Below are 16,559 nucleotides of genomic sequence, written 5' to 3' on the forward strand. Positions count from 1 at the left end.
ATCCATCTTTTCATGTTTCACTAATCAAGCCTTATAAATCTAACCCTTTTCCAAATAGAGATCCACAACCTCCTCCTCCAATTCAAGTTTTTGGTGAAACTGAATATCAGGTAGAGAAGATTCTTGATTCTAGGAAAAGAGGATCCTCTATTCAATATTTGATTCGTTGGAAAGGCTATTCTCCCACAGATGATTCCTGGGAATGTTCTTCAAATATTCATGCTCCTCGGCTCATTAAGCAGTTTCATCATAAATATCCTGATAAACCATGTCTCACTGGGCGCTCCGGAGGTGCCCCCTTGAGGAGGGGGGTATGTAACGCCGTCAGCGTTACTTCCTCCTCATGGAGCGCAGACTTGTCACTTATGACAGTTGCGCTCCATTCAGATACACGTCCGCGTCACTTCCGGTGCGCGGACGTCTGCGCTCCACGTTGGAACGCGGAAGTGCGTTCCAACGTGCGGCGCTCAGCTCAGCCACTGCCCGGGCTATTTAAACTCCCGGGGATGGCGGCAGGGTGTTCGGATATTCCTGTTGGACCCTGCCGCCATCTGGGAAACCCTGGACAAGCTACAGACTCGCTGTAGCACCTCTCTCCACTACTTACTCCTCCAAAGTCTCCTGTGTTTCACTATCCTGCTGGATACCATCACCACCTGTGCGGACTCCCTGGTATAGATTACCTCCTGAACTGCAAGTATATTTAAATACCAAACTACTGCTGTATATAGATACCACCACCACCTGTGCAGACATTCCGGTACAGACTACCTCCTAAAACCGCAAGTATACTTGAACCCAGCTATTACAATAACATTGATTCCTAGTATATTCCAGAACTGTGTCTCTTACCTTATACTTGTTATTATATACTAGCACCAGATACAGCAGACATATTTCACTCTATTGGTACCAGTGTGGAGATATCCTACATGTAATACTACTATCCTGATTGTTGAATCTACTTAGACAAAGACTTATACTTGTAGTATCCAGATTGTTCTCATTAGTTAAGCTTAAGAGGAATTAAGCTATTACTCTTGTGTTTTGTTCCACTGAGGATATGATGATATAACCCCAAACTCTTATTGTTCAGTGAGAGTGATCTGGTGGTTCATTTCTGATAAGCCTCTACAGCTGCGGTCTAATCTCATATAGAGTCCTCTCACTGTCAGGGTCATAACACCTGGTATGGTGGGGGGGGGGGCATTGGGTGCTCGCCCGTTTCCCCCCTTTTCCAGACCTGCATGCTCGGATAAGGTTTCGATACGGATTTTGAGGGGGGACCCCCACACAATTTTCTTTTTATTTCTTTGGCATAGGGTTTCCTCTCAAAATCTGCCTGGAATGGTCTTGGGGGGGGGGGGGGGGGGGGGGGAGCCCACGCCATTACAAATGCATTGAAACAAAATTTGTGCATAGGGTTATAGTTTTCTTTCTTTATAAAGTAGGAGTATTTATCTAGCTCTGAAAAACACAGCCATTACATGTTTCCTGGTTGTAGCTTGGAAAACAGATTTTTTTTAAGATATATTGCATGTTAGAAAAAAGATCTATAAGGAACATTCTAGATTCATATGAAGGTATGTCACTTTTTGCATCCTTTGACTGGAAGGCCATTGAGGGGTTATACTGTACCCACCTTAAATATGGTGTTCTCATCGTCTTGCATTGGTATGTGACGTGTTGCATGACGCCATGGAATGCGGAATAGCTTGTGGTCCCGATCTTCCCAGTGTAGGCCTGGATAGTTCCCACTGTCCACCTGTGCTACCAGCCATGGCTTAAGACGGATGCGTCGTGGGTGCGAATTCATCTCCACGTGCAAAATTGTGGATAGTTAGAAAACCTTGACAGCAGCAATACATACCAACCTCACCATCTTAACGAGTCCTACAAGACAAAAAGCAATTCTAAAATGTGTGAACTTTAAAAAGTATTCATTTTAAGCTCTCATCTTAGAGCGACAAGAAATATTAATGATAGCTATTCATGCAGTGCTAGTTATTGGCACCTTTTCTAAACCCTTTCCACCCCTGGCCCCACTTACAATCTTCTTTTCCTCCTGTCCAAGTTTCATTACCAGGAAAAAAAGATTTCCACTTGCACATTAGGCTTGTAAATAGGAAATTTGCTATTAATATATAGGATGTAGGTCATTTATTGTAACGCAGTTTACAACTTTTTTTTTTTTTTTTTTTTTTTAATACAGCAAGGAAGGGTTATAACCCCTGTCAGTTTATTTTTTTCCATCTGTGTCCCATTGGGGAGATTTCCCTTCACTTCCTGTCCCATAGACAAAACAGGAAGTGAGAAGAAACCCCTTGGGGACCCCAGGTCACCAGAACTAGTGTCCCCAATGGAAAATTAACCCTCTAACTTTTTTTCTTTTTATTTTTTTACAACAAATATATTAATAAATGCAGAGCTGCATTAACCACTTCCCGACCGCCACACGCTGATATACGTCGGCAGAATGGCACGGGCAGGCAAATGGGAGTAGCCCGAGATTGAAGTCAGGAGAGGCAGAACGGGGAGATGCCTATGTAAACAAGGCATTTCCCTGCCAGTGTCATTTACACAGTAATCAGTGCATTATTATAGCACTGATCGCTGTATAAATTACAATGGTCCCAAAAATGTGTCAAAAAGTGTCCAATGTGTCTGCCATAATGTTGCAGTCTCGATTAAAAAAAAACAAAAACAAAAAAACAAACAAACAAACAAACAAACAAACACACACACACACACACACACACACATAGAGGTGATCAAATACCACCAAAAGAAAGCTCTATTTGTGGGGGGGGAAAAAAGGACGTCAATTATGTTTGGGTGCAACGTCGCACGACTGCGCAATTGTCAGTTAAAGCGACGCAGTGCCGAATTGCAAAAAGTGCTGTGGTCAGGAAGGGGGTAAATTCTTCCGGGGCTGAAGTGGTTAAACAGCATTTTTTATGTCTGCCTGGAGTTCAGATTTAGGTTCCTTTCAGACAGGTGGCAGTGCTTACCACCCTCTGATTTGTAGAGCAACAGATGACACGCGTTCAGGAGGCAATACAGCTGCCTCCTGACACCTGTGTTTTTTTTTTTTCCCTTCCTAAAACCGGTATTAAAAACTGGAAGATAAAAAAAAAAAAAAACACTTTTCCCCTGCAAGGCAAAGTTATAATGTGCCAGTATACATCACATATTAGTACATTATGTGAAACTCAACATAAAACAAAGCCCTCCAGCAACGCGCTGTCACTGTTGACAGTGGTGTTGCCAACCGCCAGCCAGCCACTTTTCTCCTGCCAGTAAGAGGCAAAGGTTGCCAGTAAAAAATATGGCTGTGGCACTCGGCTCGGAACGGTGCATAGGCAGCTCGGATTCGGAGCCGGCTGAGACCATCCAAGTGCCTGCTACAGTGTGTTTGGGCAGTGCCGGTGAGGGGATAGGTCTGGTGGAAGTGGTGTCTGAGCGTTTTGTGTGAGGTCATGGTGCAAGGGAGCCGAGCGGCCAGAGCCTTTTGTTATGGTCTGCAGAACAGGAGTAAGGCAAGCCAGGAGCGGGACTGTCAGTGCTGTTTGGACTGGAGGGACCACCTGGCATTGAGAGAGACTGTCACTGTGACTCAGGAGAGGCCATGTCATGTCGGTGAGAAGTCATCATAATCTGTGCTGCTGCACACTGCTGTCAGCATCACTGTGTGAGTCAATTTCATGAGTACATCCTCCATTCGAATTTCTTGCTCTCCTGAGTCCTGTTTTTTAGCTACGTACTTACTATATCGGAAAACAATAAATAAGAAATATGCCCTTTGCCTTAATATCTACCTTAAATTGCATTGCTACTTGGATATTGTACTGATTTGTAGCATAAATACTGGAATTTGCACTTAAAATTTTAATTTTATAACTGCCAGTAAAAACTTGGCTGTGCCAGTAAATTTTGGGTGTTGTGTCAGTAAATTTCAATCTGGTAAGTTGGCAACACTCGTTGACGGGGCTTCCATCTTCACCCAGTCTTCTTTCTGGGTTAATGGGCATGCGCATGGGAGTCACCGTTTACAGCACAGAACTCAGTAGGAACATCACGGGGATGCAGTACCTTTAGGAGCGCATGCGATTGTGTCGTTACCAGCTGCTACAGAAGTAAATATCCCCTTAATGGTGCAGGTTTAGGAGATATTTACAGTACAGTTAAGCCTTATTGCTGAATGGCAATTTTACATTACGGGACTGCACTGCAACTGCGAGCCAAGAATTTGGCTTTCAGTTCCGGTGCGGCCCCTTTGATCTCAATGGGCAAATTTAACAGGCAGTGTCCCCTGTCAATCTCTGCAGTCCAATTAAAAAAATACTGCAGCGCTATACAAAGTATTGCTGCCACGACGTGTACAGCTCAATCAGGCTGTAATGTTAAACAGCAACTCAGCCACCCGACTTTACCAACCCCGCTGGCTAACTGTGTGAAAGAGCCCCAAACATGACTTGGGTTTGGTGAACAGATGCAAGTTATTTTATACCAGGTTCCATTGCAGCAAGTGAAGATTATCTCTGTTTACTATGTTCAGGCGGCTGCACATTTGTGTTAATGAATTACTCACCCGAATGAAGCACGATTCTAGAGAGTAGGATGTGAGAAATTCCTTATAAATAGTTCTCTTTTCTCAAAGTGAAGGAAACTTCCTAAAAATTGCACGGTTTAACTGAATATAAGGGTTATCTAGCATAAATCCTGCTTGGGCAACTAGATCGCTCTGCAGTTTGATGAAAGGTTCTAGCAATGAAGAGTCAACATCAGCAGCATGTACTGCGAATGAATCAATGAAAATAGAATTTGCAGTGCAACATCCTCCTAGTTCAGAGTAGAGTGAAGAAGAGTGCAGCAGGGGTTGACTGCTTTGGGCTGCTCAGCTACTCCCCCAGTCTTCTAGAATGTTCTGGAAACATAGGGGGAGGGAGAGCAGGACAGGCAACCTAAACCAGTGGCGTATCTAGGGTATGGCAGCCATGGCAAGTGCCATGGGCGCCATATGAAGGGGGCGCTGATGAGTGGCTGGGCATCATGGCATTTACCAGGGTCTGAGGGTCTCTTCTTCTCTCCTCCCGAGCATAGGCAGGATCTTCTTTTCAGCACCTTTGCTAATGGACAATGGCAGCTCTATCCCTGCTGCGTTCAGCCACAGCCCTCCCCTGTTCTCCCAGGCTCTCCCATTCCGTCTCGTCGGATTGGCAGCGCACAAAGAAGGAGGAACATCAGTTTCTCCCTCTGTGAAAACTGAGCCCTTAAGTGATGAAGATTTCATCACTTCCAGTATTGGTTCTGCATTTACCTGGCCTTGGGGGGCAGAGGAGGGACCAGGGGTCTAATAAACCCCAGATTTCTCCAAAAAGAGGATATGTCACTACCCAAGGTATCACAAGGGATGATAAATATCACTAGTTTTGTTAGCTGTTTTTTTTTGTTAAGATTATCTGAAAGATGGGCTTCAAATGTTTCAACAGGGGCGCAGTTTCAGTGCTTGCCATAGGCGCCATTTTCACTAGATATGCCTCTGACCTAAACATTTATGGAACTCCGAACAATTCCTAGGGAGTTGTGCCCAGAAGGAGGAGGGAGAGCCCATAAGTTGTCTGAGGCCTGGCAGCAGAGAGTAGAGTTCTTGAAATCAGTCCAGCAGGTGGAAATCCCTGTGCAGGAGGAGGAGCCCTTGTAAAGACATTGGAGGTCCCAGCTAGGCTCAGCTGGGGGGCCTACTGAAGAACATTTGCCCAGCCAGCCTGCGCTGAGCCAGAAGGAAGCTGGTGTAAAGAAGCCTAAATATTTTGTGGCTGAATAATTCACCCCGTTTCCCTACAGAGGAGAATTGACAGTGGGGTGCTTTGATCTCCCAAGGGATGACAGGCCACGATCAGTACTGACGCGTTTCGGCACAAGCTTTGTTCACAGCATTAATCAAAAAATGACAGACACAACATATAGATACACATTAGATAAAAGGACATTAAAGTCCACTCCCACCAATCAAGTGATGTCATTGATTGGAATAAGCAAGAAACTCGATGTGGGTGTGTGGTTCTTAGGAAGTGCAACCCATATGCTCTTATACTACATTTAATCCAAATCTATCATATGTCCCTTTCTTTAGATACATTTTTATCCAGTATATTTATTGAAAAATGTTTACGATATGGCTTGCACTTTCCAGGAAGCACACACTCACAGCGATATTTGTTTATTCTAATCAATGACATCACTTGATTGGTGGGAGTGGACTCCATTCTCCTTTTATCTAATGTGTGTGTGTTATATATATATATATATATATATATATATATATATATATATATATTTTGTGAGGGGTTAGCTCGGTAGCGGGGTGTGTGACCCCTTGCTTGGGTTCACCACACACTGATTTTATACAGACTGGCAGTCGAAGACAGTTGAAAAATAAAGTTTTGGGTTTATTTTTCCATCTTGCTGGAAAATAATTGCAAGCATCCAAACAGCATAAACAAAATCAAATATAAAATAAATCCTAGCCACTCTGGGTGTCTACCTTCCACACAGGAACCTATCTAAGGAGTCTGGCTCAGCCTAGCGCTGGGCAGACAATGCTGGTCATACAGCACAAACAGTAGTCTTTTGACATTGATAACACAGGAAAAAGTCAATGGTCTCCTCACCTCATCAGGAGACTTTCTGGCACTGCTCTCCTACTCACACAGCCTTAGGAGTGATGCAGCAACCAAGTGGTAACCCTCTGGCTACTTATAAAGGCCTTGATTGCTTCATTCTTAACAGCTGAAGTTTTCTAACAGCCTCTAGCCTTCCTCGGACTACGTTTGTAGCCGACGCCCGATAACAATCTGTGTATCGTCTAAACAAGGCAGAAATGTATGTCCCGTCAGTGACAACACCCACAGATTTACCTGACTTCCTGTCACAATATATATATATACATACACATATATACATACATATATATATATATATATATAAAAAAATATATAAATATGTCTGTCATTTTTTGATAATGCTGTGCACAAGGCGCTTTCGTTTTAGTACTCAGGACACAGTTTTTGGATGTAGGAAGGACATCCTGAGCCTTGGAGCACCTAGATTTGGGTTTTGCCGTTTTCTAAACTTTTCACAGTGGGCTTGACAGATCAGAGCAAGGTTTCTTTCATGCTTGCTATACATTTCTTTTTGCAGGTCCAGTATAGCCAGGAGTTGTGCAATACAGTCATGAGATTGCAGTGCGTCAGAGAATTGTGCAATACAGTACAGTTTACATTTTGTACTGAGCAAGTCCTACAGCTGTTGCAGTTCTAGGGCATCCCATGATCCCTTTCCCCCTACGGTTTTAATAAAAGCCATAAAAATGTATCTTTAGACTGATCTTTCGAGCCAGAGGAAGAATGGCAAAAATGCTGTGTGCCTGGCTGTGTGTCTGAGGTGGGAAATAGGTTCAAGCTACCAGTGGCTCCTGCAGTACACTTTGCTTTTTTTGTGGCTCTGTTGTCAGGCCCGGAGGACTCCTTGTTACTGTATGTGTTTTTCACCTGAACCCCCTTGAAAATGTACTAGGGGGTTGTAGGACCAACAGATGAGATGGCCACCAGCTGGAAGAGCACATGAAAAACACATGGTTCTCTCTCAAAGGAATAAGGTGTGACTGATCTTTAAAAATAAAGTGGGTTTCATTATGATAGGTCTTCAAATGCAGATTCATTGAGGGGATTCACATGTGAAAATAACAGTTGCAGTGCAATGCAAATTTGATTCAACTCATGACTATTAGTATTTTGCTTGTGTTACAAGTCACTGAATCCCCTTCCTACTTCTCCGTTATGAAAGTTACACTTCTCGTGCAAGATGGAGTATTCCACAGAACTGAGCTTTATAACCACAAAGTACTATACAGTATGTAATGGACTATCTACTTAACCCTAAAATATTTTAGGCTATATAAGAATATAGCTGGCCTCCTCTACAACAATGCATTGCAGCTTTTTGATTGATAGCTACGCAAGTTTTTTTCTCAAGTCAATTTTTTTGCCACTGGACAATACTTTTTCTTGTAGCGGTATACATTAGAGATCTTGTAACTTAAAGCGGTGGTTCACCCTAAATAACAAGTTTCTACCATGAAATCCAGTATACTAGCGTGAGCTACAGTATGCCTTTATTTTATTTTTTTCCGCCGTACTCACAGTTTAATCCCGTAGTTAAGTTTCAGACTCCCCGCGGGGAATGGGCGTTCCTACGCAGAGGGAACATGATTGACGGCCGGCTATGGCGCGTCACGCTTCCCGAAATTAGCCGGAGTAGGACTCGGCTCTTCACGGCGCTATACGGCGCCTGCGCACAGACTAGGAGCTGACTGCGCAGGCGCCGTGAAGAGCCAAGTCCTATTTCGGCTATTTTCGGGAAGCGTGACGCGCCATAGCCCGCCGTCAATCATGTTCCCCTCTGCATAGGAACGCCTACTCCTCGCGGGGAGTCTGAAACTTAACTACGAGATTAAAATGTGAATACGGCGCAAAAAAATAAAATAAAGGCATACTGTAGCTCACGCTAGTATGCTGGATGACATGGTAGAATTTTTTTTTTTTTTTAGGGTGAACCCCCGCTTTAAGTAATGGTGCTCATACACGCTTTGGATAAATGATCAATTTATTTTCTGATCAATGAATTCCGAGGAGTAATTAATCTATTATCATCAACAACCCATTGAATTAATATTTCACACACAGGTAAGCTGATTTCGATCGACAGTTAAGATACAGTCATGACTTATTGATTGCATCTGTTTCCACTATGTAATTTCATAATCCGATCAATCGTAATACAACAGTATTCATGAACCAAGTGCCACACGGCTGCCAGTCAGGGTTGCCAACTGCCAGTAAATTAACTAACAGTTTGTAAAAATCAATTGCCAACGGCCAGTAAATATCAGGGGCTGATAATGTCATGCGGTGTTGACTTTTTAAGTGTAAATCAAGCAAATTACTTTTGTTCTAGGTATTGTCAGTGTTTCCATATCAGGTTTATACTTCAAATATTCACTGTGTTAGTTTTCAATAGGACTTCTGTAATTTCTCAGATTGCCAGTAAAAAAATGCTACGGGAGGTTGGCAACCCTGCTGCCAATCGATGCAAAACGAATAATTTCTCGCCCTGTCCAGTCGACTCAGTTTAAATTAGGTTCAATCTAAAGGTAAAAAAAAAAAAAAAAGAAAAATCTAACAAAATGGGAAGTTATGGCTATTGGATCGTTTGTGGATTTGATCGTTATGATTGCATTGCATCAACCAGAAAATAAAATCGAACCATACTTTGCCACAATTAGAAAACAAAGCTAAATATACACTTGAAGCTTGAATATTTATCATACATAAGTGACTGACCGCTCCACTGTGGTAGATAGACAAGAATGAAATGTAATTTTACCAATTAAAGTTAGAAAAAAGAAAGAAAAAAGTTAAACATTGCATTGGGCTGTAAAATTGCTATTGCACCGCGCCCCCCACACAATGGACACCAACCTGCACGCTAAAATGGATCATTTCAGTGCGCGACTAGTGCGACTGTTGCCTGTCACATGAAGGAAGTATTTTACAACCGATTTTGACAAACACTTTTAAAAATAGATACATTTTATAAAAGAACAAATGAATGAAACTGGAAAAAAAAATGCACACTATCTGAATTGTGTATAGCCTAACAAAAGTACAGCGCTTTAGAGAATAAATATAACTTCCCACCTTAATGGATTTTACAAGCACATGACCCAGAAAAAAAAAAAAAAAAAAAAGTATAAAGCCTATTCTCATATGGCAGTAGTAGGATCTGCAAATATACAAAAGGGACTTCCCCACTGTATTTATAATACATCTGGACTAAACCAACATCCAGAAATGAAAAGGGAAGTACATAAAGCTGAACACCCCTAACTAGAAAACCACAAGACCCAACATGCAAAAGGATGATTATGACATTTCAGCCAGAAATAACAAGATAAAACTGAAAAAAGTCTATTAAAACGATAAAATGACACAAAAAGCCTTTGCTTCAATATTCTGCTTTAATGCAGAGATTTAAACTGCAGTATGTTTTTTTTAAAGGGGGAACTCTGATGTAAGGGGGTCTCTGCTCACCAAAGCCCCCCCCCCCACTTGCTTCAGAGTTCCCAGCATTCCCCCTTAAATAAGGGTTCCCAAAAGCCAACCTTCCTTAGTGCACTCAGAGGTAAGAGAAAAAGGGAGGGGGAGATTTCAGTTACAGGACAGTGGATGGTGACCATGCTCCCCTAAGGATGGAGGCTCAGGCATCGACATCTTTCATCCACGATGTATCTGCAGAGAGACTACTGGGCTTCAAATTTCTAGCCCGCACATCCATTTTCTGAGGCGCAGCATGCCAGGGATTGGAGTATGGGTGGGAGGAGCACATGGAGTCCTTTCTGTTCTACCGGACCGCGAGCACGCCTGTGCATTTGTCAGTTGTGGTACTTGCATAGGTGTGCACCCCCAAACACATGTGCATGTGTCTGTGTACACACACACACACATACTAAAAAAAACTGATCGGTACCGATCACTCAGTGTGTTCATCCAGAAAAGGAAGGGGCGAGTAAATGACAAATTTACAGGCCCCTTCCCGCTCTCTCACCATCCGGAACCTGCCCACAGCTCTGAGTAGAGGGGGGGACCTGGGCAGTACGGGGAATCTGCACTACATGAGGTGATTAGGGTGTGCCCACACCTATGTTGGGAAGCCACAGTCTGTCTGAATAATATGTCTAAGTTTTAGGCAGTCTGAAACCCAGATACACGATTCAAAACCCGGACTAGGGCTGGATGGCAACCCCATTTTCTGCCTTTACATAGTTGCCAACATTTGAAAAAAAAATCCAGGGACACTTTGCAGCACAGCTATTAATTAATTACCACACTCACTTCCCCGAAGCTCCACCCACTCTGCATAATCTTCGCCTACTTATCAGATTATAGCAGGGGTCTCAAACTCAAATTACCTGAGGGCCACAAGAAAAGTTTTCATATGCCATGGGGGGCCGCATGCAAACTTTCAAACTTCAAAAACAACAGTACTGGTGTCAGTGAACACATTATTAACCCCCAGCACTGGTGTCAGCGAGCGCATTATTACCACCAGCACTGCTGTAAGTGGATGCATTTTTACCCCCAGCACTGGTGTCAGTGGATGCATTATTAACCCTGACCACTACACTGCACACCGACCACTGCACACTGACCACTGCACTACACGATGACCAATTCACTGCACACCGACCACTGCACACTGACCACTCACCATCAGGGCACAGCACATTAGGTCACAGAGCCCAGCACATTAGGGTACAGGGCACAGCGCACATCAGGGTACAGAGCCTGGCACATCAGGGCACAGGACACGGCACGACAGGGCACAGAGCCCGGCACATCAGGGTACAGAGCCCGGCACATCAGGGTACATGGGGCACATCAGAGCACAATCGGGGCACATTAGGGTACATGGGGCGCATCAGAGCACATGGGGCGCATCGGAGCACATCAGGGTACATGGGGCACATTCAGGGTACAAACAGGGTACATGAGGGCACGTACATGGGGCACATCAGGGTACATGGGGGCACAATCGGGGTACAATCAGGGTACATGGGGGACATTAAGGCACATGGGGAACATGAGGTCACAATCGGGGTACATGGGGAACAAACAGAGCACATGGGGCACAATCAGTGTACATGTCAGCATTTACTTGTTTTTCTTTTTTTCTTCACATGCAGAGTAGCGCAGGAAGCGTCTGTCATATGTTCGATTCTCTGCCTCGCGCTGCGGCTGCTCCCCTCCCCCCGGCGGGCCCCCCTCTCTTCTCGTCCATCCCAGGTGATATCACAAGCAAATAGGGATGGACGAGAAGAGAGAAGGGGGGCGCCGGGGGGCGGGGAGCAGCCGCAGCGTGAGACAGAGAAGTGAACTTATGACAGACGCTTCCTGCGCTACTCTGCATGTGAAGGAAATCTACTCCCCCCACTTCCACCCTGCCTGCGGGCCATTTATAACTGGTCCGCGGGCCGGTACTTTGAGACCACTGGATTATAGGGTCTACTCAATAAAGAGAGAATTACAGGAAATTGATACAACCTTTGTGATTGTGTAAGAGGGGAGAGGAAGTCCTTAGGGTAAGGGAAGGTCCAATATAAAGGACTACAAGTATCAGCACGCCTCCTGCCTTGTACACCTATGACTCACTGCCTGTGATTAGCGCAGTGCTGACTTCCTGGTGGGCTCTGCACATGGGCTGTGTGAAAACGCTGGAACTCATCCTTAGTTAGAGACTGCAGACATGGTATAGGAGATGGTCAGAGAGTGTGCGGACATAATTGGGCTGAAATTGCACAGAACGCACAGCGTGTTCCTGTGTTTTTCAGTGTGAACCTGGACCTGTGACCTGGAACCCACACTTTGCTAACTTGCCTGGAAAGGGGGCATTAGTATGGGCACCTGGAGCAATTTGCCACATCTCTTCTGGGATGCTAAGGGCCACCCCCTCTGTGGCAGAAGGCAGCTTTAATTTGGGGGGAGGAATATGTGCTAAGGGGGTAGATTTCATATCCAATCCCCCTTGCAGCATACATCATAAAGTGCCCCCTAGAACATATCCTTTCCCCCAAAATTACTCACAGTAAACTGTAACCTGTAGGCATGACCCCCTCCCTCCCCCTCTGGAAGGCTCACTTACTTTGCATCAGGACATGTGTCATCTTGTCAGACGAGCAGCTTTTCTCGGCAGCAGCGTGGTGAGCCTCCTTCTCCTCCCCCTCCTCCTCTGTGTATACAGGAAACATCACACAGCAGGAGGAGGAGGGGGGCGGGCTCAGTTCACTCCGTCTCACTCTGCAATGTGTGTGTCAGGACCAGGCAGCCGGGGACTGCAGGGAGATATATAAACATACTGCCGCACCTGCCTTCCCCACTAGCCGGGACAAGTCCCGGCAGGCTAAATTAGCCGGGACTAGGTCCTATTTGACGGGACTGTCCCTTTAAAAACGGGACAGTTGGCAAGTATGCCTTTAAATTTACTAAGGCCCATTATTATTATTAAACCTGCCTCCTCTGAGCGCAGGTCATTCTGGACCATTTGTAGACTGTAGCTGGACAAAGAAACCAAGGCTTCATGCACGCTGGGCTAAAGATCAGTAGCTAACGGGACCAGCTTTCGACCATGTGACCCCTGTGATTGGGGGGGGGGTCACAAGATCGTCAATACTTCCCACCCCACGGGTGTTCCAAACTTTTTAAAAGGATGCTGGAGAGGGTGGGAAGGGGTTAAAGAAGTAAAGTATTCTATGGATAGTTGTACCACGCTACCCATATCCTTACACACAGCAACCTTTTGGGCAGACTGAACTCATTCACTTCTTGCTGGTTTCTGCAATAGCACACGATGACGAGACTCCTGATTAAAGAAGTGTTATTTTTAGTCCTTATGGAGACTCCCAACAATTACAGGTATCCAGAATTAGTGTAACATGGGAATTCCACCATGTGACCTGCATGAAGCTTTCCTTTGATTTTAATTACATTTTTTTATGACGCACCATTTTATAATAAGGAGTCTCATTTGATGAATAACAGGTGATGTTTTTCTATGCAACTGTGGAATGCAGTTATTACATGTACATGCACTCACACTCATGCCAGGGCACCAATATCTTCCCACTTATTTACCTCAAGTAAAAAAAAAAATATATATTATCCTTGCCAAACCCCTAAAATTATTCCTCACGGTACCAACACCTATATAAAAAAAAAAAAAAAAAAAAAAAAACCACAAGAAGATAAAATAGGATTTTTATAACAGTTTATCTGTAAAATATTTTTCTTAGAGAGTACATCACAGGACACAGAGCAGCCATAGTAATTACTATGTGAGTTATAGGCCACCGTCAGGTGATGGACACTGGTGCAATCAAAGACAGGAAGTCCCTCCCTAGATAACCCCCTTCCATCCAGGGAGTACCTCAGTTTTTGCAGCCAAGCAATAAGTATCCCAATAAGAGGGGAGGGAGCTCTGTGTCCTGTGGTGTACTCCAAGAAAAATGATTTTACAGGTAAGCTGTTATAAAAATCATATTTTATTTATCGTACATCACGGGACACAGAGCAGCCATAGTTATTACTATGTGCGATATCCCAAAGCAATGCCTTCTGAGGGGAGGGAGACACGAATAAAAGCAGGCCGCCATCAGACTCAAGGACCTATACTGCTGCCTGCAGTACACTGCGCCCAAAGGCAGCATCCCTTTGCTGTCTTACATCCACCTGATAGAATCTAGTAATTGTATGCACTGACCACAAGTTGCGGCCTTGCAAATCTGAGTCATTGAGGCTTGGTGATGCACTGCCCATGAAGCACTTACTGTGCAACAAAAATTATTGCAGTAACCCAAAAAGTGAACTTATAACTATAGGCAAAAATACAATAAGTGATTGCCAGTAAATAGCAAAAAAAAAATTAAACTAATGAAGAAACCATTCAGTCCATAAATTGCTTTGCAGACCAGTAAAAACAAACAGCTTGACAGAAGGTTAATCGCATGTTCTGTCCATTAAACAATCAACGCCACTTACCAAATATGTCGGATCTCAGGTTATAGAGATCATATGGGCTTATACAATAGGGATCAGTTAGCCAGGGACGGTATATCCACAGGTTCCTCTGACCTCTCCTCTTGCTACTGCTGTTCCCCTGCTGCGATATTCCTCATAGGTTTTGACAAGGCAAAGTTCACTCCCAAGGTCGATTTAGGAGGGCTAAAGAAGAGACTTCATTGTGCAGTACTAAGTTTAAGGCTTTATTTCTAAACAACGATACTGATATTCAACAGATTTCAAAAACACAGCCGCGGCTCAAGACAGACCAGCTGGTGCATGGTGACATCAGACACTGTAGCTCCACCTAAGCAATTTATGGACTGAATGGTTTCTTCATTAGTTTCATTTATTTTATTTTTATTTATTTTTTTATTTTTTTTTCTTTCAATCTTCTTTTATTGTTTTTTTTAGCAAAGCAAGAGTATACAGAAACCTAGGAGGCATTCCTCTGGTTTAAATCAGTCGATACATAAGTAACAGTATTATCTTCATAACAATTCAAATAATAAAAGTAAAAACAAAAAGTAAAGGGGAGGTGGATCTCTTTTGGGGGAAGAAAAGAGGCTCATAATATGTTACATTATCTCTCTTCCTATACTTGTTCCTTCCCTGCTACCCCAAATCTACTTTTGTTGATCCGCTCCCCTAATACCATTTTGCCCTCCTTCCCTTTTGCCACCTGTCCGACGGGAGATCCATATCTCGTCGGGCTTGGGGCACCTAATCTGTTCCTCCTGCCTTACCTCCCCTATAACCCCCCCAAACTAAACAAAACAAACACAAAAAGAAAAGAAAAAAAAAAAAAAAAGGGAGACAAAAAATACAAAAAGAAGAAAAAGCTCATAATTCCTCCCCCCATCAGGTCCCCCCCCGTCCACCCCTCCCTCAATCCGCGTCCATCAAGGCCTTTCCCTCCTCCCAATATCTTTTTTTAACCATAAAAAGTCAAGTTTATTGAGATGTGCTTAAGGTGTACAGGTTATACATCACAGGAGTTACATTTCCTCCTGTTTTACAACTTATATGTTCAAAATTCAAGGTCATCCGCAAATGCATTACGTTCCGGGTAGGTATACATAACTTTATTACAGTCTACTTATCTGTATCTTACACGAGGTACCCCATATCACATTTACATACATTCAGAAGTCATTCTCTTTCCCTCCGCCCGCTGCCTTCCCCTTATCACTCACGGATTATACGGTACACGTTTCCCCATCTTCCAGCCAACGGTCCCAAACATTAGAAAATTTTTGTGGGCGGCCCCTATGTTTGTATATCATTTTCCTATAGGGCAGTACCGCATTTATTTCCTTCTTCCAGTCCCGTAAGGATGGAGCCGTTGCTTGCAGCCATGCCCTAGCTACCACTTTTCTTGCGACAAATAATGATTCTTGTAAAAATATGGTCTGGTATTTGTCAACCTCAACGTCTGGTATTAAACCCAGTAGGCACAATCTTGGGTCCATTCCCACTGGTGATCCCATATTGTCATGTAGAAATTGCGTCACTTGTAGCCAGTAAGCCTGCATGTCGGAGCACTGCCAGAGCAAATGGAAGAAGGTGCCTTCCTCCGATAGACACATGGGGCATAGTGTGCTCCTTGTGGGTTGGAACTTTGTCAATCTCAATGGTGTCAGGTAAGCTCGGTGGATTATATATAATTGTGTCATTCTGTCAGATAGCTTGGGGGATGCGGTTTTAACGCCCTCCAGAATTTCCCCCCAATCCTCTGTCTCAATAGGGCCCACGTCCTGCTCCCACTGTATTCTCGCTGTCTGGACTATCTTGTTTACCCTACGCTGTCTAATACTATAGTACAAGTTGGATATGAGTTTGGTCGAGTCAGCCCCGAATATGACATCCAGCACCGGCGGAACA

The 16,559-nt window shown here is 44.0% G+C and overlaps 1 protein-coding gene across 2 annotated transcripts in view; it reads right to left on the reverse strand.

Moving 5' to 3' along the window:
* IRF5 (interferon regulatory factor 5) overlaps positions 1–16,559 on the reverse strand; it is an 84,909-nt gene that overhangs the window by 43,805 nt on the left and 24,545 nt on the right. For both annotated transcript variants that reach the window (XM_040343225.1, XM_040343224.1), the window contains exon 2: positions 1,643–1,893. In XM_040343225.1, coding sequence (XP_040199159.1) covers positions 1,643–1,816 — 174 coding nt within the window. In that variant the 5' untranslated portion in view covers positions 1,817–1,893. The remainder of the gene's footprint in view (positions 1–1,642; positions 1,894–16,559) is intronic.

Source organism: Rana temporaria, chromosome 3 (genome assembly GCF_905171775.1).
Source record: "Rana temporaria chromosome 3, aRanTem1.1, whole genome shotgun sequence".
NCBI lineage: Eukaryota > Metazoa > Chordata > Amphibia > Anura > Ranidae > Rana > Rana temporaria.